The sequence below is a fragment of the Hippocampus bargibanti genome, linkage group LG05 (assembly GCF_051943395.1).
Source record: "Hippocampus bargibanti isolate YZ-2025 linkage group LG05, ASM5194339v1, whole genome shotgun sequence".
Lineage (NCBI taxonomy): Eukaryota > Metazoa > Chordata > Actinopteri > Syngnathiformes > Syngnathidae > Hippocampus > Hippocampus bargibanti.
The window spans coordinates 12,921,326-12,944,993 of record NC_142738.1 but is presented as its reverse complement, the minus strand read 5'-3'; the positions used below and the strand labels follow the sequence as shown (position 1 = coordinate 12,944,993).

General features: G+C 42.5%; 2 protein-coding genes across 7 annotated transcripts in view; one reads left to right on the top strand and one right to left on the bottom strand.

Annotated features, from left to right (window-relative positions):
* spg11 (SPG11 vesicle trafficking associated, spatacsin) overlaps positions 1 to 20,963 on the bottom strand; it is a 30,360-nt gene extending 9,397 nt beyond the window's left edge. The window contains exons 1-28 of one of the 4 annotated variants that reach the window (XR_016115015.1): positions 20,867 to 20,963; positions 15,245 to 15,472; positions 14,469 to 14,656; positions 13,523 to 13,750; positions 13,256 to 13,454; positions 12,315 to 12,452; positions 11,168 to 11,544; positions 9,867 to 10,012; positions 9,700 to 9,796; positions 8,909 to 9,064; positions 8,667 to 8,833; positions 6,970 to 7,146; positions 6,833 to 6,904; positions 5,940 to 6,067; positions 5,680 to 5,864; positions 5,234 to 5,429; positions 4,772 to 4,969; positions 4,283 to 4,389; positions 3,746 to 3,891; positions 3,228 to 3,392; positions 1,990 to 2,056; positions 1,757 to 1,919; positions 1,482 to 1,690; positions 1,300 to 1,408; positions 1,045 to 1,204; positions 705 to 926; positions 429 to 635; positions 88 to 195 (exon numbers count right to left, since the gene is read on the bottom strand). Coding sequence is in view for 2 of the 4 variants with exons in the window: in XM_088996670.1 (XP_088852796.1) it covers positions 88 to 195; positions 429 to 635; positions 705 to 926; positions 1,045 to 1,204; positions 1,300 to 1,408; positions 1,482 to 1,690; positions 1,757 to 1,919; positions 1,990 to 2,056; positions 3,228 to 3,392; positions 3,746 to 3,891; positions 4,283 to 4,389; positions 4,772 to 4,969; positions 5,234 to 5,429; positions 5,680 to 5,864; positions 5,940 to 6,067; positions 6,833 to 6,904; positions 6,970 to 7,146; positions 8,667 to 8,833; positions 8,909 to 9,064; positions 9,700 to 9,796; positions 9,867 to 10,012; positions 11,168 to 11,544; positions 12,315 to 12,452; positions 13,256 to 13,454; positions 13,523 to 13,750; positions 14,469 to 14,656; positions 15,245 to 15,472; positions 20,867 to 20,937 (4,614 nt within the window). In the remaining 2 variants the exon portion in view is untranslated. Of the gene's footprint in view, positions 1 to 87; positions 196 to 428; positions 636 to 704; positions 927 to 1,044; positions 1,205 to 1,299; positions 1,409 to 1,481; positions 1,691 to 1,756; positions 1,920 to 1,989; positions 2,057 to 3,227; positions 3,393 to 3,745; positions 3,892 to 4,282; positions 4,390 to 4,771; positions 4,970 to 5,233; positions 5,430 to 5,679; positions 5,865 to 5,939; positions 6,068 to 6,832; positions 6,905 to 6,969; positions 7,147 to 8,666; positions 8,834 to 8,908; positions 9,065 to 9,699; positions 9,797 to 9,866; positions 10,013 to 11,167; positions 11,545 to 12,314; positions 12,453 to 13,255; positions 13,455 to 13,522; positions 13,751 to 14,468; positions 14,657 to 15,244; positions 15,473 to 20,866 lie in introns of those variants that run through there. The other 3 variants (XR_016115014.1, XM_088996670.1, XM_088996671.1) reach the window with 3 other exon arrangements.
* ciao2a (cytosolic iron-sulfur assembly component 2A) lies at positions 15,962 to 19,966 on the top strand. 3 transcript variants are annotated; one of them, XR_016115017.1, is made up of 5 exons: positions 15,962 to 16,222; positions 18,307 to 18,471; positions 18,558 to 18,607; positions 19,080 to 19,209; positions 19,720 to 19,818. XR_016115017.1 is itself a non-coding variant. In XM_088996672.1 (5 exons), exons 1-5 carry the CDS (start codon positions 16,093 to 16,095, stop codon positions 19,818 to 19,820), a joined length of 492 nt encoding a protein of 163 aa, XP_088852798.1. In that variant the 5' UTR covers positions 15,962 to 16,092; the 3' UTR covers positions 19,821 to 19,966. The 3 variants fall into 3 exon arrangements, 2 of the variants coding, with proteins under 2 accessions (XP_088852798.1, XP_088852799.1); XM_088996672.1 differs by having other exon boundaries at positions 19,164 to 19,209; positions 19,720 to 19,966; XM_088996673.1 differs by having other exon boundaries at positions 19,080 to 19,966.
* Positions 20,964 to 23,668: the final 2,705 nt, after the last annotated feature.

Genomic DNA, 23,668 nt, shown 5'->3' with positions numbered 1-23,668 from the left:
TCATAAGGATGACGATGATGAAGGCGGAGTATGCTTCTACCGTGTATGCGTGTGTGTAACACGTGTGTTTATGTGTTCTTTACTGACATTCGTGATGCTGGTGTGGAAGTTTTGGAGCTTGATTTTAGCTTTGTTGAACTTCTTGTGGTCGTAGCAGAGCAGGAACATGCTGAGCACGTCTAACAGGGGACAGTCCTTCCCATGAAATAATGAAAACAACAAGAGGATCATAAAGACCTGACATTGAAGCAATGACAAGCAGAGAGTCACCATTTACAAAAGTCAAGAGCACGCATATGTGAACACACACACACACACACACACACACACACACACACACACACACACACACACACACACACACACACACACACACACACACACACACACACACACACACAAGGCTGTAAGACAGTGGTGGTGGTCACCCTCATGAAGAGCTGAAATCCTCGGAAAAGGGTTTGGGGTCCGAGCAAGCCCCGGCCTAGGAAGGTCCTCCAGATGATTGACAGGTGGTGCAGTGTCCACGGCTGTGGCTGGGATGAGGCAGAGAAACTGGCGATGACTTCCTGGGCGGTGATGTCATCGATGACGGTGAGAAGCCACACGCATAGGCAGGATACAAGTGCCGCCTCCTGTCAATCAACACACCTTGAGTGATGCGGCTCACGCTAGTGATGTATGGGAGGCAGGGCTGAAGTTACCTGTTGACAGGCAGCGAACACAGCCAATGAGGGGCAGCGATGCTTCAATGCCTCCTGGAGTAGGTACCTGCTCGACTGTGCCTCCTCCTGGCTCCGAAGTAGCACCTGGAAGAGGTCTTGGGGGGTTGCAGAGCCCGCTGAACTGAAAAATTGCAGCTCGCCAAATGCCATATGAAGGTGGTCTTGGAGGGCTGGGCTAAAGTGGAAGAGCAGAGAGCCCACCTGGGCACACAGGAAGTAGACTCGTGATGAGAAAAGAATTAGAGTGTGACAAGATGGGATGTTGAAACATGAATAGACAGATGCAGAAAATGAAGAAGTCCAAAGATTTTTGGGTCACCTGCTGTGACGTAAATTGATGCAATTGTACGAACAACAGGAAGTTGAGGAAATGTCCGTCACGAGCGCAGTGGGCAGGATAAACCCAGCTGAGAGGAAGACCGTGAAGATGACAAAATTCCACGGGCAACGACCAATCCTGGGCGGCCTCCCATGAACTCCTGGAGACACAAAACTTGTGTGATGATAATGATGATCATTATGATGAAGATGACCTAGACAAACACATGAGGATGCTGGTGATGAAGACGCTCACCTGTTGACATTTTTGGCATCCAGGCTATCAATCACCGCAGGTTCCAGGAAGCCAATCAACTCCTCTGCTGATCCTGGCTCCCCCTCCATCAGCTTGACACCTTTAGACACTGACAACATGGCATATATTTTGTATTCACTGTGCGTGTGTGTGTGTGTGTGTGTGTGTGTGTGTCTATTTACCTAGCGTGTGCAGAGTCTGTGCATGTCCACAGAGAGTTTGGTTGAGTTTCCAGTAGGTCCAGATGGAGCTGAGGACCTTAACATCAATCCTGATTTGAAGGCTGCTGATGCCAAGAAGCTCGCAGAAACAAACTGCCGCCGATACCACAGACAGCAAATTGAAACTCTGCACCACCAAAATGTGTACCTGCTGTTGGGCCTGCTGCAAACTAATACATACACACAAACGTAAGATCACAGACTGATTTCCTTAATGTGTGCGGTTAAGTTCTCACATTTGGCTGATGTCTTGGCAGCCAATAAGCTGCTGGATCAGGAAAGTGGCAAAGGCGAAAGACGGCCGGCCATTTTGTAGGTAATACACAAAGTCCAGCCGCTCTACCAGGGCGAAAGAATCCACCAGATGTGGGCTGGAGAAGTGAGGCAGCTCTGTTGTTTCTACAACAAGGAAGAGAGAAAGTCAGCTGGTAGATGTGTGATTGGATACTGTACGTACTAGTCGACGCACCGACAGAGTTGAGTGAGTTTCCCGTCTGCCAGCCAAACAGTCGACACGGGTCAAGAGGAGGCAGTGCCTGCAATGAACACACAGGGGTAATGAACCCCAAACATGGGATTTTTTTTCTTTGATGACAATATAGATATGATGTGCAAACAAAATGACAATTTGTGGCCACAAATACAGGTAACATCTGACTTACGACCGAGTTCCGTTCCAAACAAATGGTCGTAAGTCGAAATACATTCAAAATGTTGAATAGACTCGGAGGCCCTCTGGTGCCATCACACGGTCAATTGCTGTGTGAGAGTGAGATGCTGGCTGGCTGGCCAAAATTGTCATACGCGGTGCCGGCCTGCTAGCGCGTTGCGATGCCAGGCGTAGAATTAAATTTTTAAAAATAGGGTCTGGAGGTTGTGGTCATAAGTACAGGTGGTCATACGTCGAGCCGGTCCTAAGTCGGATGTTACCTGTATACTTGCGTATAAAGTACACACAAAATACACATTTTCCTATGAACAATAGCTTCCTCTCACAAACTAAGTAAACTCAAAGTAAGGCTAAAATGTGATTGTGCATGGCTGTATTTTTTTTATTAAATAAGCACGAGTTAACTGCTATTTTTGCATTTTCCTTTTTAAGACATCATTCCACTGTACCTTAGTTATGTATTCAAAGCATAATATGGTTAATTATTTTCCATTTTTGTATCCTGAAACATAAATTTGGAGCTGCACCCCAATTTTCTTGTCTTGCACATATTATCACTCCAGTGCCAGGGTTTTTGTCATTATCACTTGAATTCCAGGACCCACAGGAAATTGAGTTTTAGGACCACATAAACATTCAATGCAGTGTAAGAAACATTAGACTTTCTTCTTTGATCATTAAAAAAGTTTTTTTTCCTAAATTATATTGGTCTGGAGTAATATGAGCAAAATACAATGCAATACATACATACATATTGGTTTATATAGCACTTTAACAACAGCTGAAGCTGGAACAAATTGCTAACATGGAAAAAGGGGAAATGCTGCCCACTTGAGGAAGGGAAAAAAAAAACGTCTGAGGTCTGGTCAGCGCTTTTCTCGGCACCCAAGGAAGAAAAAAACAAACCCGAACTAATTCGGGAATGGCGCTCTACATCATATTTTCAATTCCCGAATAAATGTGTGAATGACAGTGAATGAGTTAATTTATATTTTGTGTACACATAATACCAACATCTTTTTATTTCCCTGACCAACCTGCAGAAGGTGGTACACAGATACATCTGTGAAGGGGCCTGGCCCTCGCCCTCCTACTGGGAAAAGCGCCACCTTCAGTTTAGGGTACACCGTCAGTGCCATCTTCATCAGCTGTGGGTCCATAAAGAACTCCGCCCGGGACTGACTTTCTCGCTGTGCCACCACCTCTCAAACAGGAAGGAGAACACAACTCTGTCAAAGTTCTCTCAAGGTCATGGCGAAAGTGGTATATGACAGTATGGAAGTGGTCCAAAAAGTCAAAATTAAAGGAACAGTAGAAGGGTTTGTGTCTGTCTGAAGAGGGTATCAGTTTGTGTAAAAGGGATACAATGAATCAGTATGAAGTTGCAGATTACAATAAACAAAATTATAATACACAGAATTGGAATAGCGTATAAGTGAGTATGAAATGCGTACAAGTCATTACTATAGTCACTGTGAGAGTACAGCAGAAGTGAAAGAATGTGAAATATGTATATGCGTCATCCTGAAGGGCCGTTTGCGGGGACAAAGCTGACCTGGTCGATGCCCCCGGGAGCAAACATAATGGTGGCAAGGGCAAGGAGACTGTGACCCTCCAGGAGAAGGGAACTGAGGGATGGGGGACTTCCTGGTAGGAGCAGCTGAGCACATGTCAGACTAGCCTGGTGGACCAATGTTGGGTCTGAAGGATAAATAGGAAGTTGAAGAAGTGAATGGTCTTTATGGGGTTCAGTGATACACAATGACACTAAATGGCCCTAAAACTTTATATAGTGCAAGACAATTTTTGATCAACTAGCAAACACTAGTAAATTTTCTGAACTTTTAATATTTATGGTTTTCTGACAATCTTCACTTCAGACTCGTGGCAAAGTAGCGAATACTATGTGGACTGATCAAAACTGGTTGACCGTGTTTGGCCTGTCATTGAAACAGGCTTCTTCATTTATGCAACAGATTAAATTAGGATTGCGCCATTTTGAGTTTCAGGCAAGATTTAAAATTACAGCCATGGTCAATGGCATGAAATAAATCTATAGCTCGAAGTACCACGATCTGTTTGTGAGTCCCACCTGTCAGATTACTGGCAATTTCCTTCATTTTGACCATCGTATCTGACCAGGGCTGTGAGTGAGTCGGGCCTCCACTGGACAGCATAGGACAGTTCCTGGGAGTCAACCTGCCCACAAGCAACACACTTTACTAACTCTTACATAACAAATGCAGGACCAACCTACTTTATTTATCACGCTTGAAGTGTTTTAGATCAGGGGTGCCCAAATCATTTTGAGCACAGATCTACTTTTTAAGTTACAAAAAAGTATCAATGTATATTATCAATACGGATTTATTAAGATGAGAAAAAAAAAATCTAAATATTTCAAGCCCAATGTGAAAAAGTACTTCCCCCTCTATGCATCGTAAGTGCATTAAATGAAATCAAGCTGCCGATTAGTCATTTACACTGCTGTTGAGTAATTTGAGTGACAATCTCATTCGCAGAATTGTTCGAACTCAGTCAAAATTATGAACTGCGTATTTATTATGTCTGGCATGCTCACCTGTAGTGCTCGAGGTAGGCGTAGAGGAGGAATTGCATTTGGCGCTCCAGACACCAATTGATGACTCGTGAGTGGATGTCCAAACCGAGTTGGCGAGGGATGGGCAGTGGTGATGACGACATTAGACGGCTGCATTGAGCCACGCGCCACAAAAGTTGATCCAAGTCGGATAGCTCCTCGGGGATGAATATGCCGTGCCTGCGAAAAAGATATATGGCAGTGTGACACTATAAAATGTCCACATAAAAGCTAGAAATTATTATGCCAGTGTGAAAGTGACAGATGTTGGCAGGAAATGAGGAGAAATTAGTATGCCTATATGCTAGTGTTAAGGAGCTCTGTATAAATTTGAAATGGATGAAGAAAAACTGTGGGAGAAGATTGGGGAAAAGGCAGATATGTCAAATAACAAGAACACCATCGTGTTTTTGGCGGCATGGTGGTGGTAAATATGTGTCCCACCTGGCAAGCATGTCCAGGATTTCCTCCCTGAGGAAGCGGCTGCTCCGCGTGTTGCTGTTGACCACTTCTGCTGTCAACTTTGGCCACTGGGTGGCCTCAGAAGTTTCAATACTCTCCATCCAAGTCACCAAGGCAACATGATTGTGGAATGAGGTCATGTGACTCCACAAAGCTGCACTGTCACACCAGCTGAACTCTAAAATTTATATCAGGGATGTTGATTAAGTTTCAGAAACAACGGATTGGTTGTCAGTCCATGTATGTGGACATAAAGACAAAAAGGCATTCATAAATGATGACAGTGTAGACTGACAATTAAGATAACGCATGAAGAGAAGAGCTCGAGCACAGTGTTGAACCTAAACCTGTAAACTGTGGGTAGGATGTTTCGTCCTGGTCCATCCAAAATATTTTCCAGGCAATCCAACAAATACGTATTTACCTACCGTCAAGGTAGTGTTTGGACAACAAGATGGCCGTCCTGCTACTCGCCTCCCAGTTCTTCACCCAATCCAGCCTCACTTCCTGCCAAAGCCGTGCCTCTTCCTGCTCACACATTTCCTGTTCCAGGGATATCTTCAGGATCTCCTCACTTCCTGGTTCCTCCTCGTGCAGGACTAACTGTGGCAGGCTTAATGATTGACAGGTGACATCACATTGCGATGGTGTCTGCAGATGGTGACCACTCAATTGTGAGATTTTTCACCTGCTATCCGAAGTGCTGTCTTCATACTGGCGAGGCGGGAGAAACATCAGCTGTGCCACTTCTTTAATGAACTCCAAGCTGCTTAGCTCATCCTTGGAAAAGTGTTGCCGTCTGTGAAGTTCATCCCCCTGAGGATGTGGCCAATCGCAGACGCAAAGGAATTGAGGTAATTACCATGGGGGGTGGGGGGATCAGAAAGAAAATGACCACATGATAATACGACAGACGAGCAAGTAATGAATACGTAATCTCAAGCTTGATGACTGACTCGGGTACGAGTCACAATGAAGGATGTCAAAGGGGTTGCAGTGTCAATGGGTCAATAGTCATTGTAAAGGAAGTGTAAGTGAGTTTGAAAGGGGTATAATGTAAAGTGTGAAGGAGGTACATGACAGTGGTTTGGGGATGCAAGGTAGCGTGAAAGAGCAGTGGTCAATGTGAAAGGAATTCAAGCCAGTGTACTTCTTTTTATTTACCTAGCTATCCAGCAGGCTATCTAGTTAGCTATCTATTTGCTATCTAACTGGGTTGCTGGCTTGCTATCTATTAGCTATATGGCTATCTATTAGATATCTATTAGCTAACAAGCTAGCTTTCTATCTATTTGAGTTACTTCTGGGCACGTGTGGCTGCCGCTGCTCACCCACAGGAAAACTTATCCTGTGACTGTAAAGTGACCTTGAGAGTCTTTATAGGTGCTTATAAACGAAATGTATTATTATTTTTACATTAGCGTGAACAGGTAGGTGAAAATGTAAAATGGCTTTAAGAAAGCATGAAGTGGTGACGCAAATTTTGAAAAAGGTATCAGACATTGTAAAATTAAATGACAGTGTGGGTATAAGTATGTGCGGAACCGGTACATGTACATAACGCATAAGTGGACAACTGACCACAAAATCCCGGAGGTCCTTGTCAAATGTGTAGATGCAGATGCAATGCAGTTCCTTGTTCACATTGAAACCCTGAAAAAACAAGATGGCCGTCATTGCAGGCGGAGCCAAAAAATACTTTCTGTTCAAGCACTCACCATGTTGGTCAGGAGAGTAATGGCGGTTGGCAGGTCTCGGCCGTCCAGACAGGAAAAGACCAGACACAAACCAGTTGTTCTCAGGGCCTGAAGACGCCCTTCGGGAAGACCCCGGCGCCTAAACACGGCCTGGGCTCGAGGGATCTGATTGTTCAGGACGGACACACGGACTACTTCCTGGAATAGGGCAGCGTAAAAGTTTTATGTCAGTGTGAAAGGGGTATGATTGAAAGTATTTATAAATGCAAAAAGGGTATAAACCCTTGAGAAGGGGGTACATGTCAGTGTAAGAGGAATAAAAATAATTGTAATGAGGGTAAAGATCAATGTGAAAGGTGTATAAACCTTTATGGACAGGAGATGCCAGTGTACAGAAAAAAGGTCAATGTGAAATCAATGTGAAACAGGCGGAAATCTATTTAAAAGTGGTATTTTAGTTAGTGAGAAAGTGGCACAGGTTAGTGTCAAACGTAAAATGTTAGTGTGAAAGGAGTATAAATTGAAAATGGGGTATTATGTGAATGTCGCATATATCAGTGTGAAAATGGTATAAGTCAGGATGAAAGGAGCATATGTTGGTGTGAAAGTGATATGTTAATTTGAAAGGGGTATGTTGATGTGAAAGGGGTACAAGTCTGCGTCAAAGGTGTTTATGTAAGTCTGAAAGGGGCATGGGGTGTAAATGGGGTATAAATGCGTTTGAAAGGGGTAATCTCAGGGCATATGAATGTGAAAGTATTAAAACGTGTGAAGGGTACGTATACATATGAAACGGGTATACATCGGACTGGAAGTCCGACATGCCATTTGCATTTTTAAAGGACAACCGACGTCTCTGGACAAGTTGTGTCCATAATTTGCAAAATGGCTTCAAATGACATCTACTGAGCGTATTTTACAAAGATTCCACCGCATATGGCTATATTTTCCGTTTTAAGACTCGCGCTGAATATTCAGGAAGTCTTGTTTTTGAGTTGGTGATGAGTCCATACGTGACGTCACCAAAGGACCGCCCCATGACCGTAAAAAAAGACGCATTGTAGCGGTCCTTACATCACGTCAATGGATTTTGCTGTACTTGTTTGGTCTGGGGACCTCGTGTTGCACCCAAAAGCTGCCAGAAGGCCAGAAGAGGGCGTCCAAGCGCCTTATGAGGAATTTATCAGCCTGTGGTAACAGAGGTGGCCACAGGGGTTCTCCATTTTGTGCCACTTTTTTTGTGTGAGAGATTTCCCCCTAATGTTGCCTCAAAATGGCACAAATAAATTATTTAATCGATTGCAAACATGTATGCTTTCCTCTTCAGAACTATTTGAATCATATTCATAACTGGATGTGTAACAAGAAAGCATATTCTCCGAATCTGAAGCCATTGTTTTGATTCACTAGCAATGCAAGACGTCTTGGCGTGACGTCACGAACTGGGGAAGGGGACTTTCTGAAAATGCCCAATTCGCAGCTCATTTTTTTTGCAGATTTTGGACACTAAGTCATTTTTATTGGTGTTTTGCATTTGACTAAAAATATCATACTGCGTGTTTTGGATATTTTAGATGCTATAAAACGTTTTTCTGATGTCAGTTAAAAAACAAAAAAGTGATGTTGGTTGTCCTTTAAGGGGTATAAAAAGTGTGTAAGGGGTAAATATCAAATGAAATACTGATTTCTTGTAAGTTGATTAAAAAAAGAGGAGTCACCTCCGTGGGAAGCCTATCCCACTCGTCTTCCTCGTGCAACACAGGTGCTTGTTCTTTGCGGTCTTTGGTGCCTTCTGAAGTCCACGGATACTTCTTCATGAAGGTTCTGAGCCCAGTCAGGTATTCGTTCAGAATGTCCACGCAACCGCGCACGTCTTCATCCTCGTCTTCACAAAACACACACATACTCAGTGCTGATGCAAATGCAGCATCGCGCTAGTTGTGCACGCACGGCGTCTTACAGCTCATGTGCATTAGCATGTAGCGAATCTGCGTGTTGACGAAGCTCAGTGTGATGTTGAGCAGTTGTTCCGAGAACTGACGGCTTTGAGCATCGTTGCTCGATTCCCGGATGGCAGCGCACAGCAGGTCCAAGGCGGGACACAAAGTCTTGATGCCTGTGTGGTTGGAAATACACAAAAAACTACAAAGGGTGAGACATTTTGGGAAAAAAAATGTTATTTGGATGGCAGTATTCTGTGGATATTTTGAGCTAACAATATGGCCCCCAATATTACACTGAATTGTCTTCCACACAAGGTGTCTTTGGAATATAAGCTGCACCTTCAATGCATGGCCTAATTTAAAACATGCATTGGACCGACCGCATTACAAGGCGCATGAAATAGAAGCCTCAATAGTCGTTACAGTTGCATTAGACGTCCACTACATGGAGCTATGCTAAAGAGAATATAATACAATACAATAAAATACAGCTCTATTTATATTGAGCCACATTGCTAATGCTCTAACATAGCGCTTTATAGAATATGTAAAATATGTCTAAAATTAAAATATTTATCCATATACAAGGTGCATCAGATTTTGAGGGGCACAGTCAATTTTGAGAGAATTGAATGCTTTTTGGTGTGTCTTATAGTGTGGAAAATACAGAAAAAAAATCATGATCATTGTGGGACAAATAGAGGATATTTTCTATAAATAGTGGGAAATTTGTCTTGAAAAATATCTGGCTAGCTATAAATTGAAGGTCATTTGTCAGTGTTCTGGCTGATTGACAGATGAGCCGTACGTTGTGTGAAGCTGGTTGTGCTATGCGTCTTCAGAAGGTCTTCTTTGCTCTTCAGGTAGAAATCCACTGTGTCCAGTTGGCGGTTCTTAACTCCTGCCTACACAATAACGACAACACACAAGATGGCTGACAAGGTGCAAGATGAAAGAAGACAAGCCGACTTCTACCTTCAGGGAGTGGATGGGGATGGAGCAGCGCTCCCAAGTGTTGAGGTGACAAAGTGCGTCCACGGTAGCCGCACTGCCAAACATCATCAAACTACTCAGGAGTTCTTGTTGCGACATCGAGAACAAAACCTGGAAAATTCCAGAGTCTGCGGAAGACAATGGAAAAGCGGAATTCATTTAGTTCCAAAGCTTTTATTCCCCACCCTTCATGTCCATTATCAGATCTCGTACACTTTTTGTCCGTCACAGGTAGTACAATTTGGTGTACTAGTTGTGTGAGTGTCTGGCTAATGATGTTATTTCATCCTATAACTTTGACATTTCTGCACACCATTCGGACAACCTTGGCATACTAGTACGAAAACTAATTTCTGTTCAACACCGAAGATGGGTTGACATCTCCATTCTACTATACCAGACATCGGCAACACGCGGCTCCGGAGCCGCGTGTGGCTCTTTCACCCGCCTGCTGCGGCTCCCTGCGGCTTTAGAAAATAAATAATGAGTATTTAATTTAATGTATATTATTTTAGTTCGTTCGTTTTTAAAATGTAATTCTAAATTTGAAGATTATGGTGATTATAAATAATACAAAATAAAACGTATTCAATTTTCTTCAACCCATTTTCATTTTCTTTTTTTCGGAGTTTAAAATGTTTTTGTTGCGTGCAGAAATGTAATTTCGCTTCTCTGTAACAGTTCATTGATTCATAAATGCAACACACTATAGTTTGTTTATGCATATATAAAGGTAAAGAACGATGATGAAACTGCATCTTTTCATCATCGTTCTTTACCTTTATATATGCATTCATTTTAAATGTCAAAAGGATTTTGTGGCTCCCAGTGTTTTCTTTTCTGTGGGAAATGGGTCCAAATGGCTCTTTGAGTCGTAAAGGTTGCCGACCCCTGTACTATACAGTTGTTTACATAGAAAAAAGCCTTCTCGTTCATGAACCTGATGATAGAATCAATTCTCCTCCATTGAAACAGACTGATCATATTTGTTTTTTTGTTTTGTTTTTATTTTATTCCAAAAGAAGCCATTTAGAAACATTTGCAATATCTACTTTTATTTTTAGAATACATCAATCAGCATTTCTGCTGATTTTCTAACAATAGTTAGGGACCAAATCTGAGACAAAAAAATTACATTTGTGCATTTTCTGTCAGATTTGGGGCCGAGGATTAAAAAAAGACCCCTTCCAATCAAAATAATTGTTTACCTGAGTGTAAAAATTTACAGGTAATTAGATTCTAAAAATAATTGTTTGTTGCAGCGCTAATTTTGATAGACTCACTCTTGAGAAGCACCACGTGGTGTTTCTTTCCACAAAATTCCACTGCCGCTGCCGGGCCCTCCGTCTCATGGTAGTTCACATTACCGGTGACGAAATCCCACAGAATGGCGGTGGTCCGCGTGTTTCCAGGAGATGCAAACACCAACATAGCAGAGAGATCACAGACGGACAGCAGAGATAGGAACGATGACTCCGGCACGGTGAAGGTGACATTGGCGCCTCCGAGAGGAACCTTGCTGCGCGCGGGGGGAGCAGCCTGGCTTTTCCCGTGGCGGGGTAATGACATAGACCAGGGGGTGTCGAGCGGTTGGAGTGACGATGACAAGGATGACTCCTGCGCTGCCTTGTACATGGATGCCAGACGAGAGCCCCAAGACCTACATCAAACATCAAACATCCATTTTAAAAAGTATTTCTCCTCATTTAGGCCACAGGCGGGGCCTGATTTACCCCAGCAAATGTTGAGCAAATTTTGGAGTACAGCTTGGACCAGAATGGGACAAAAAGGTCACTAATCATGCAGATTAAAATCCAACATGTTAACGTCTGGTTAAGCTCTCAGTCATACAGGAGTGGTCCATCGATGAAAATGTTTCTTCAGCCATCATCTGTACTTCTTTGAAGGTGTCAGACGTTTCGCTTCTCATCCAAGATGCTTCTTCAGCAAACTAAAGTCTTACTGGTAGTATCGGCTCTATATATATCCCTACTGTCCAGACATGGCGGTGCCGGTGCTATGATAGGTCCCTGCGCTCAGGTTAGGGGGAGCAGAGGCCTACGCCCTGCGGCTCCATTGATTGCTTGTATTGTCCTGACTAATGACTGGCCTGATTAGGATGAGTAATGCTGATGAGGTGATACCAGAGCAAATAGGACAGTAGGGATATATATAGGACCGATACTACCAGTAAGACTTTAGTTCGCTGAGGAAACATCTTGGATAAGAAACGAAACGTCCGACACCTTCAAAGAAGTACAGATGACGGCTGAAGAAACATTTTAATCGACCAACATGTTAATTCTACAGAGGAAGGCAAGAGCACAGAACGAGACCCAGAACCTGACAACTGTGAGGCTGATGTGCTCGCAACTAAATCCACTGTGCTACCGTACAAAACTATAACAATCACTCGGATCAGAAAGTCACCTGTCTGCATTGAAGTCAAGTCTCAGCGCAGCCAGACTGCTTCTGGCACTTGTCACTTTGTCCTCATCGATCGGTCGTTGCGGTCGCAGGGGTGGGCTGGTGATTTTGGCCTGACACAAAAGGTGATCAGGGTTCCTCCTGGAAGAAATTGATGATGTTGTGTGACATTATTACCATGAATTTATATCAAAATAATATAATCAAAAGTACTCGTTCCATCCAAATGTTTTTTAAGACACACTATTAACATTCAAATATGATTAAATAATTATGTATAAAAAAAACACCTTTACTCATTCACTGCCCTTCACAAATTTATTTGGAAATTGAAAATATGACATAGAGCCATTCCCGAATTTGTTCGGGTTTTGTGTTTTCTTGTTTGGGTGCTGATAATGCGCTGGCCATGAAATCTGGCAATGTTTTTTTCCCTTTTACAAGGGGCTGCATCTCCCTTTGTTCATGTTAGCGCTTTGTTCCAGCTTCAGCTGTTAAAGCGCTATATAAATCAATATGTATATATTGCATTGTATTTTGGACAGTCACCGTCATTTCAAGCTCATACAACTCCAGATCCATATAACTTTTTTTTCAGATCCAATTAACTCTTTTTCTGACGAAAGAAGACAGTCTAAAGTTTCTTACGCTGCATTGAATATTTATGTTAATAATAAGCCTTTCAAAGCTCTCAAGGACACTTTGCAGTCACAGTCCTAAAACTCAATATTTTGTGGGTCCTGGGATTTGAGTGACAATGACAAAAACCCTGGCACTTGAGTGGACACATGTTTGCACATCTAGCAGTAAGTGAGTTAAATAGAAAAGAAAACATGAATATAACTTCATTTAGATATATGAAACATGAAAGCATAACAGGTATGGATAATAACTTAACGGTACAAAAATAGAGAAAGAAACAGACAAAGAAAGAAAGGATTAACCTGAAGTAGTCATCCAGGTCGATAGCGGCTGCGGCGTTGTGCGTGACAACGACGGCTGTGCTCATGTCAGCCGACACCTCAAGGAGGCGCAATCGTGACCATAAAGCATCCGACTGTGTCTCCTCTGTCAAACCAGCCCTCACAGCGGCAGGAATATCCACGGAGGCCAAGAGGACACTATTGGTCACGTCGTACATGGCTGACACAGTTAAGAAGCTATAAAACTAATTACTTCCATTTCTTGGCAATGTACATGCCAGAGGATACAGATTGGCCCGTTCTCTCTGAGGGTGAAGGCGACGTGTTGACGCACGCAGCAGTGGACTTCAGCCGAAGGGCCGCCGTCCGCCAGGCCGAAGTGTGAGCAGTTCAGAGCCTGTGCTGCTTCCTGCGCAGGCGGCCACTCTAGCCGCAGCAGCCAGGCGCCATCCAATAGCATTTGGCAATGACCCGATGCGAACGACAGTATGTGTGCCACCTGCGGGCTATGCCCACCTGAAGACACATTCGGTAAAACTTGAAGCATAAGCATGACATCTCCACATTGGAGCTTCCTTCACATATCGACAAGGTCAGTTATTGTATTGTGACATTACGTACAAGAGCTGTGCATGAATTGGCGGTGACTCGAAAATAGAAACAAATTGGCCATTAAAATATAATGCCGAATCTACATCTTCAAGATCTGATCTAGTCAATCAGATCAGTTTAGTGACATTAACTCATTTACTGCCATTCACAAATTAATTCAGGAAAAGAAAATGTGACGTAGAGCACCATTCCCGAATTTATAGGGGTTTTGTTTTTTTCCCCTCCCACCAGGGGGCAGCATTTCCTTTTCCCGCTTTTAGCGCTTTGTTCCAGCTTCAGCTGTTGTTAAAGCGCTATATTAACAAATATGTATGTATTTTATTGTATTTTGGACAGCCGCCCCCATTTCAAGATCATATAAGTCCGGACCCATATAATGTAGGAATTAACTTTTTTTCTGATGAAAGAAGTCTAACATTTCTTACGCTGCATTGAATGTTTATGTAGTCCTAAGACTCAATATTCTGTGGGTCCTGGAATTCGAGTGACAAAAACCCTGGCACTGGAGTGGTTACATTTTTGCACATGTCTGGCAGTGAATGAGTTAAAATCAGATGTCAAATCTATATCTTCAGGATCCAATCCCGTCAATCGTATTTCTTAGTAAGTAACCTGGACCAACCTGAGTATCCATGCTGCTCTTGCAGGAGGCATTGTGCAGGACACTCGCCAATGATGCGCACAGAGAGTACCGTTTCCTTCTCAGCATCCACCCCAAACATCCTGAGCTGGCATTTGGAGCCTACGGCCAGCAGGCGCGTGGCTCTGCCATCCACAGGGCAACCGTTCACAGCCTCCTCCCAGCTAAAGCTAGGAGAATAAATAATGTATCATTACAGTTATTCCTTTTCTCTTCAGGCTTTTTGTTTTGCGGCTTTGGTGCCAAAATTCTGGACTCATTCAAAAAGAAAAATAAATAAAATGAAACAAATATAGCCATATATGCAACCATATTGTGGAAATACATATGCATACAGAAAAATGCCTGGGGACGGGGGGTAAAACCTACTTTGCGGTTTTTAGCTCGTGGGTTGTTTCTGACCCCCCCTCTCCCCTTACCTCTATAAAAAATGAGTGATTGCTGTCTACACAATTCGCACGATTCAGCACAAATGTCCCGTGATCTAATTTTCACTAAACACACGTGTGTCGTTATTATATAGCGTTATCATACAGAAAATTCAAGATATGAATCAAGATATGACTCCAAAACCAATTTCAATAAAGTAAGGATGTCGAATTACACAATATTAAAAACAGACAGCAACGACTTGCCTTTTTGTAGACCTGTGCAAGTAAGAGGGATAATAGGCGGTGGGGCGTACTTAAACGTCTATTTTAATGAGTTGGTTTACGATTTAGTTATTATTGTGATCCAAGTAAACCAAAGAGACTTACTCCTGGTAGCTTCCGTCCAACTTAACCCCCGCTGCTTCCTCGTCGGCAGGATCCCACAACACCAGCGTCCCGTCGAGCTCCAGGCAGCCGAGCAAAACGCCGTCACCAGGTGCGAGCTGAGCCTTTCGGACATTGCCTACCTCCCGCCAGTGCGGCTTGCTTGGCAGAAGAGCCACTTCGAGAGCGGGGGTTAAGGAGCGCTCCACCATCTCGTCCCCAGGGAGACGTCTAATTGTTACGCAACATGCTTGTTAGTCACAAGAAATCATCCATTGCAGCACAAACATTTTGTAAACATTACAGCTGTTGGCGACTGTGGCTCACGTGACACGTCACACCCGTCAGCTGAAAGTGTCTGACCAATGAGAAGACCTCTTAATCAACCGACGATGTTAGTTTCATCGTCATTTTATGAGTGATTTTCATTTACGATTATGTGGGTTGTGTGTCAGTCACGTTGGTAAACAAAATCTAGTCATGTATATTTATTATAACTGGCTGTTTTTTTCAGGGACAAATACGATATATATCCGGCAGACAAAATTTTGATTATGTTGAACTAACAATGCTCCCAGCTAACAAAATAATCCTTGTTACTTAAATTAAAGTAAAATATAGAGTAGATATTAGTAAGAGGCAACATTTGAGACGGCTAACGTGTCAAATCGATACTTTTTGTTCTGATTTCAGCTCTCACGATCGATCAGACATCGATTGCTTTTGCCGGTAACAAAATGTCAGCCACCTGGTGCGACGAAAGCTGAAGTCAGAGCAGTTAAACACATTGCCCGATGTTGACGTTCTCTCAACACTCCTTCTGCTGATTCGAAACGACTTTTGTGTTTTGCATGTTATGTTTTTGCCTGTTATCATGGCCATCACAAACGGTGCTTGTTAACTGCCACACAAGGGGGCACTTTGACGCTCGTAATCTTCCGAGGAGCACAAGAATGGAAGAGAAAGCCTTGGAAGTTTACGGTGGGTGACTCTGGACATACAACAAGCAAACTAGTGTTTGTGTTAACCACAATCCTTTCATAAAACACACATTTATTCGACGATTTCCTTGTTTAATGGTGTCTCTGACAAGGGCTGCAATGGAGTAGATGGCTGGACTGTGCTGTGTTTGGTCTTGCTTGTTAATGATAAGTCTTGACTTTGGCGACTTTGGGGCTTTATACTATAAATTTAGCAAATAATTCAAACTAGTGCGATGGTTGTCTCAACCTGTATTCAAATTTAAATCATATATTTTGGGGCTTTCAGAAACATCTACGTTCTTGCAGGAGTGGAATATATTTAAGAGCTACCCCATGTATTTCAAAATTGTAATTTTGAGGCATATCTTGGTTCAATTTTAATTTTTCACTCTGTTGTGAGTTTCTATCACACTGCTATAGTATACTGAAAAACGTGGAGTAATTAAGGTACAGACATGTATGCACAGCGAGTGAAAGTCACGATGCACACTCAGATGTTTATTTAATGGGCCAAACAGTTTAACACAGAAATACAAATTAAAAAAAAAACGTATAAAGAGCTGATATAGGCAACAACTCGCACCAAGTTGCTCACACACAGACCTTATTATGTCACTGAAGAGGCTATGTCTGTTCAAGGCAGACATCCAACTCACCAATGCCATACAGCGAGACCTTGGTTTACGAACTTAATTGGTTCCTTGACAAAGTGTGCAAGGCGAAAAGTGTGTATCCCATTTTTTTCCCATAGGAAACCATTAAAATGAGAATAATCAGTTCCCAGGTCTCCATAAAATATAATTTTCAACTAAATAAGCCTTAAAACTACACACAACATACAGTATTCTATGTATAATACATGTGCTATTGTATTGTAATGAAAGAAATACACTGCACTGTATAATAGTCACTTTATTTACATTTGTGATGGTCGCTGATGGCTCTTAATTGACACCTGTTGCTTTCTGACTTGTAAGATCTTACGAAACTGAGGCATCACATTATCATTCATCATGTTGATGATTCTCATAGCCTTTTCTGGATGGAACTGTTCAATAAAAGCCTGCACATCAACTCCTGAATGGCCTGCTTCTGCTTGTCCTCTTGAAGGCAAATCAAATGCTCTGTGTTGAGGACCTCATTATGGTCAGCAACAAGCTCCTCGATGTCATCTGCATCCACTTCGAGTCCCGTCGGCGCTGGCAGAGATTTTATTACAACAAAAGGCGCGAGTCCGATGATTCCACGGACGCGGAATAAAACGCGACAAAAGAAGGCAGGCGGGGCGATCCGTCCAGCCTGTCAAGCGAGGCAAAATAAAATTGCACACTTGTGAACCTGGAAAGCAACAAACTTGCGCGATAACGGCTAACAATCACCTCGGGTAAAACAAACTCTTGGACTTGCCAGCACAAGACACAGCGAGGCGCGAGGCGTCCTAATCATGTCACTGGTGAGGTGACAGCGACTCGTTGAAATGAAATGAAATTGAAGTCTCTTCTTCGGCTGGCGGAGGTCGCGAGCGGCGGCCCCGACCCAGCTGTCAACTCGCATGTGACAATTTCGGTGTCATTAGTCACGTGAAAGCATCGACTAAATAAGGCCTTTGTGTAAAGCTTTTAGGCGAAGGATGGTGAACTTCTTCTTCTCGACGGTGATTTTAGTTTTGTCTTCTTTGGCTGGACACGAGCCTGTGGTGTTTTTTTTTTTGGTCCCATAATAGTAAAATTATCTGCAAAAAGCTCCTCGGAGGCGATCGACGTGTGAATTCAGAGAGAAGGGGTGTGGAAAGGTGCTCTGGCTGGAGCACTGTTCAGTCGTGTGCTGAAGATCCGAAGATCACTCCGCCAGATCCGAAGATCACTCCGCCAGCCGTGGTGGGTGTGTATCGTGAAAAGTAGTGCCTATTCCAAGGTTTAATGTTCATAAATTTGATGTTTGTAAACCGAAAGTTCGTAAGGTAAGGTGTTTGTAAGCCGAGGTCTCACTGTGGTTCACTAAGTTGTTGCACCTTATATATACAATGGTGGAACATCTAAAGTTAAAGGAGCTTTAAAAATATTTTACTGTGATTTGAATCAGATGTGATCCGAACCATCCGAGATCCAGAAAAGCCCAACACGCTGGAAGAGCTGGATGTGGTGACAGAGAAATGCGTGGAGGTCCAGGAACTTAGTCACGATGAATACCTTATCACCATCAAGTTCTCCCCAACCGTTCCGCACTGCTCTCTGGCCACACTCATCGGTCAGTTACTTCCTCTTTGCCACATCCTGTCCTAAACGTTTGCATCATCGTAACTGCAGTTTTATGTGTTTGTTACATGTGCACAGGTTTATGTTTACAAGTCAAGCTGCAGAGGTGTCTGCCCTTCAAACACAAAGTGAGTGCATGACAATACAGCAATTTGATGTCGTTAAGTTGGCTGTGTTGGGAATCACTCTCTCGCTAGTAGTCCCTCAACATATTTCAGTTCACGTCTCATTTCTCACGGTATTGCAAATTGATAGAGCATACATATCTAATTTTATTTACAACACATATTTTTAATGAATTGCAGGATTGTGTGGTGATCATTTTTATACACTGTCACCAAACAATGGGTGTGTCAGTGCCAAGTGGCAGAGCAAAGCAGAACTGGCTTATGAGGCTGCACATTATTGGAAAAACGTGTCGTATGGGTGTTGAATATTGAGATAGATATTTAATATTTACCTAAAGAAATTACAACTTGATTTTCAAATGAAAATTACACAGCCTCATTGTATTATTTTCTCAAGTTATTTAGTTTTATGCCAACAGCTTCAAAACATGCATTTTTAAAAATGAATATACAGACTATATTTTGTTTTTAGGGTTTCAGGGATATAACCTCCACAATAAACAATGGACTGTATGTAAAAATCCCTATACGGTGAATCAAATATGTTTCTTGTCAGCTGGAGATTTACATCACTGAAGGAACTCACTCCACTGAAGAGGACAGTAAGTCACTTTACGTTAACTGCATGCCATATACTGTACGCCGTGGATGTGTGTATCAACCTTAGATAAAAAGTGGCATGGGAAGGTGGGACTATAGTACAGCACTCCATTATTTAAGCGAGACCGCCAAGAATTCTGTTATCAAGTGTCTGTGAGTAGTTACTGTATTAATTATTATCAACAGTAGCCAAAATGGAACTGCATAGTGCCACTTAGCAGTTTTTTTGACGACGATACTAGTGCAGCGTGTTCTACCGGAAACAAATTCCTTGTATGTTCTACATACTTGGCAATAAAGATGATTCTGATTCTGATTATTTGTTCATTTTTTCGCTAGAATTGGTGAATTCAAATTTGAATTAGTTTTTTTGCAACAAATATTGAAATTGAATCTATTAGAAACTTCTATTTAACTCACTTGTCCATTATACCACTGTGCTGACCCATCCCTCGTTGAAAACAAGTTTGACATCCCCTTTCTAATGTGTCTGTTTCTATGTATGCACCCAGTTAACAAGCAGATCAACGATAAGGAACGTGTGGCAGCAGCCATGGAGAATCCAAACCTCAGGGATATCGTGGAGCAGTGCGTCATCGAACCTGATGACTGATACATGTTCTTGCGGTGTGTGTCTATATGCGACTTTGTGTGTGTATGTGTGTGCGTGCGTGAGAGGTTGTAAGTATAGCCTGGACAGTGTGTTTGTGGTCAGCCTCACCATCATGTGAAAAATATATGAAAATTTTTCCATTTTGATTCTCTGAGATGTACTTTATTTTGATTTTGAAATACTAATTTCATAATTGAAGCTGCTGAGTTTGCCTGTGTCTTGTACATCCTGTTCAAATACACGCATGAGATGGGAAGTTCTTCCAAAAAGCACCTTTCTCCACCACATGCACAACTCTGTCAATGAGCTCAACTTCAGTCAAAATGCTTGCCATCTTTATTGCCTGATAGGGATTTGATCCAGCCAGTCCCAGAGATGACAAAATTACAGCACATACTCTGTTTTATCCTCCATCTTAAGTACTGAGTGTATTATGATCAAGGTTATAGTAGCCATTGGGTAATTCTATTTTCCAGCTGCCATTGTTTTGCAAGCTAGCAATTTGTTCTTTTTTTTATGAGCCTGAATTCTGAATATACCTCCTACATAATTCCAAATATGCCACGACCATCCATCGATCCTTTTTCCACACCGTGCTAGCCTAATTAGGGCCGCGGGGGGAGAAGAGGGGGGGGGGGTACTGGAGCCGAGCTCAGTCGTCTTTGTGCACCCAGTGGGGGACACTGACTTGGTTGCCAGCCAAACGCAGGGCACACATAGACAAACAACCATTCACACTCACATTTATGGACAATTTTGAGGGTTCTATCAGACCTGCGTTGCATGTTTTTGGAACGTTGGAGGAACACGTGTTAAAAAAACACGTGGTCCCCGGGTAGAACATGCAAACTCCACACTGGAAGGCCGAACTGGCTCTTGAACTCACGACCTCTGCACTGTGAAGCCTGCTTGCTAACCACTATTCAACCCGGTCGCCATGCCACGGCTATCTTTTCACAAAATATAATTGGAGACGGTTATACTGGTCAACGAATACAAGACGAATGGGATAGACTGTACAACAAGGGCTTCAGCCATGAGCTCACCTGGGGCTGGAGCCACACGACTGGCAAAGGGTGCTTGGCCAAATCGAGGGAAATGTTTCTTCAGCCGTCATCTGTACTTCTTTGAAGGTGTCGGACGTGCTGGGCAAGACACAGCAAAAAGACTGCAGGTAATTAAACATAGCTAAAATTGTATGTGCGCATATCTCCGTTATTGTGTTGCGTTAGCATAAAACCGCCGTCTGTGTAACGTTTTAATCGTCAATTGAGTTGTATGACTGCTGAATAACGGAATTGACAGAGGGACAGCAATTTAGAATTGAAAAGAAAGGCGCTTCGAAATTAAATGTATTATTATTATTAATGCGTGTGGTGCTTAAATATTTAATCAAGAAACTAAGCACAGCTCCCCTGAAACCGGATGCACGATAAAGAACTATTTACATGAAAACTCACGAGAGCTGGATACATTTCAACTCATCAATGAGCAATTTCATTGTTTTGACTTGAAAATTTGCGCCATGTAGCGATATAGAATAGCCTCGAAATAACCCATTCTACGTTCATGAAAAAAAATCGAACTGGTAGTCGTTTGTACAGTAAAAACTTTTACAACGTTTGGCCAGAAGATGGTGCTGCAAGCTTCGAGGTGGCCAGTGACATTGAACTTGTTTCCTGGTCCGCGGATAACATCATGGAAACATGGAAATCTTTCAACTCAGTGTGTTTTCTTTTTTTAAACTCCAGATATTGAATGGTTTCTTTTGTTATCATTCCAATCTCCATTGTGTTGTATTATGTGATAGAAACTCAAGACTCAATTTTTGTTAGGCAAGGATCCCAACAATACCCGCCCACTTAACAAATGTATTTATGTGCACATTGATTCTTTGGTGCATTTTGTCAAATATTTACCAACTTGTGAAAATTGTTTAAATGCCCCAAGAGACTGCTTGGTGGGGGTGGGAGATTTATGGAATCTTAAATTACCATAGGTGAACCAAAACAGTAACTTTTTTATTTGTTTTCATTATGAACACAAAGTATTCCGATTTCAAAACAATTCATAAATGTATCTGATTAGAAAAAAAAAGATTTAAGATAAAACTAATCAAAAATGTTCCGATGGTAACATTTTAACATTTTTAACTATCATACAAGTGTAAAAGTCATTTTTGAACAAAAGTAGTGGTGCCAAGATGGCGCCTGAGTAGGCAGCCGTCAGCAAGTGGTCTCGAGTCTCGTTTTTTGTTGTTTTTGTCTTATTATTTATTGTGTTTTCTTTTGTCACTTTGTGTTATTGTGCGTCGTGTGGAACGGATACGGATTGTTTTTCAGCATTTTTGGCCACGACAATCATCATGGAGGAGACTGTGCTGAGTGGTTGCGCCTTTCGGCAGCATGAATATGCCAGTACTGTTTTTGAATGGGAGGAATGTCGGTGCCATTCGACTGCTACGCTGGACAGCTCTGGGGCCATTGTGCTTTTTTGCGCCTGTAATGGGCAGCATCTTCACAGCCCCGCTTTGTTCAGCGGAAAGGTCGGTGATGTTGGATAGTCTGCGGTTGGATGGTTGCATGGCTTGAGGAGCCCACGATAAGAAGAAAGGAGTGTCAGCGCAGAGTGCCAATGCGTATGTGGAATTGTCGCGGCTTGGAATTGAAGCGGATTTAACTGAGACAGTAGATGTGAGACAATGACTTTTCGTCAATGGATGCTACAGCTTTGTGTTTGCTTTCAACATTGAGCTTGTAGTAGACGTGCACATTCCACCATGACGTCCCTGATCCACTGCTGAAAAGGATGCTTTGATCATCTCTTCTTTCATCTAGACCTGCTTCATGTCATCACAAAGAGGGTACAGCAAGTCCTGAATAATGAATCACTCTGTGTCTTTGTGTTGTCATATTATTTGTTATTTTTGTTTTTCCCAAGATGGCGGCGCGTGAACGCGCAGCGGTTCCCCTCTCCCTTTATTATGTTTGTAAATGTCATTATAAATGCCTTGCATGCTGGGTCTGAGAGGACAGTAATTTCATCTGTGCTGTATGTCATGCATAATGGCGTATTTGACAATAAACCTGACTTTGACTTTGACAAAGCAAGAGCCGTGAAGGCCAATCTATTTAATACATTTTTGGGGGTTCAAATTCTATTCTCAGCCGTTTTGTGTGCGTGTGTGATTGTGTGTTTTTGTGTATGTGTGTGTGTGCGTGTGTGTGTATGCATAATGTCTTGTAAGGTCTGGCATGATGTAAAACATGATAGCACTCATGGACTATTTAATATCGAGGTTCACAGGCCAGAAAAAAAATCTTGTGAAAAGTTCCAAGAACTGCGTCACACAAAACTTCACAAGATATTAATGTGTTTTTTTAACAATCGCAAAGCACACAAATGATGGTCATTTGAAATACATTTTGCATTTGTGTACACAGTTTCCCAAAAAGCCATCTGGTCTGGACAAACCAAAGGAAAAAAAACAGATTCTTTATTCTTCTCAAGGAAAACAAGTGGCACCAATTAAATAAAACAGCTCTTGCGTTGTTTGACAAGAAAGAGCTTAGACTGGGATGAGCCTGACTTTTGTAATCATGACAACTGATGGCAGGGACTCCACTTATTTATCTAGAATTATGAAAGTCAATTAATAATTCGGATTTCCCAAATGAGTCCACTTAAAGCACAACCGACGCCCCCGGCCAAGTTGTGTCCATAATTTGTAAAATTGCTTCAAATGACTTCTACTGAGGGGCGGCCCGGTAGTCGAGTGGTTTGCACAGTGCAGAGGTCGCCGGTTCGCGTCCCGGTCCGGCCTCCCTGTGTGGAGTTTGCATGTTCTC

Bases quoted from the DNA above. Each gene is read 5' to 3' on its own strand.
- ciao2a (XM_088996672.1), top strand. From the start codon at position 16,093: ATGTTATGTTTTTGCCTGTTATCATGGCCATCACAAACGGTGCTTGTT. The intron at 18,608-19,163 runs GTGAGTGCATGA...GTTTCTTGTCAG, and splicing joins GTCTGCCCTTCAAACACAAA to CTGGAGATTTACATCACTGA. The intron at 19,210-19,719 runs GTAAGTCACTTT...GTATGCACCCAG, and splicing joins TCACTCCACTGAAGAGGACA to TTAACAAGCAGATCAACGAT.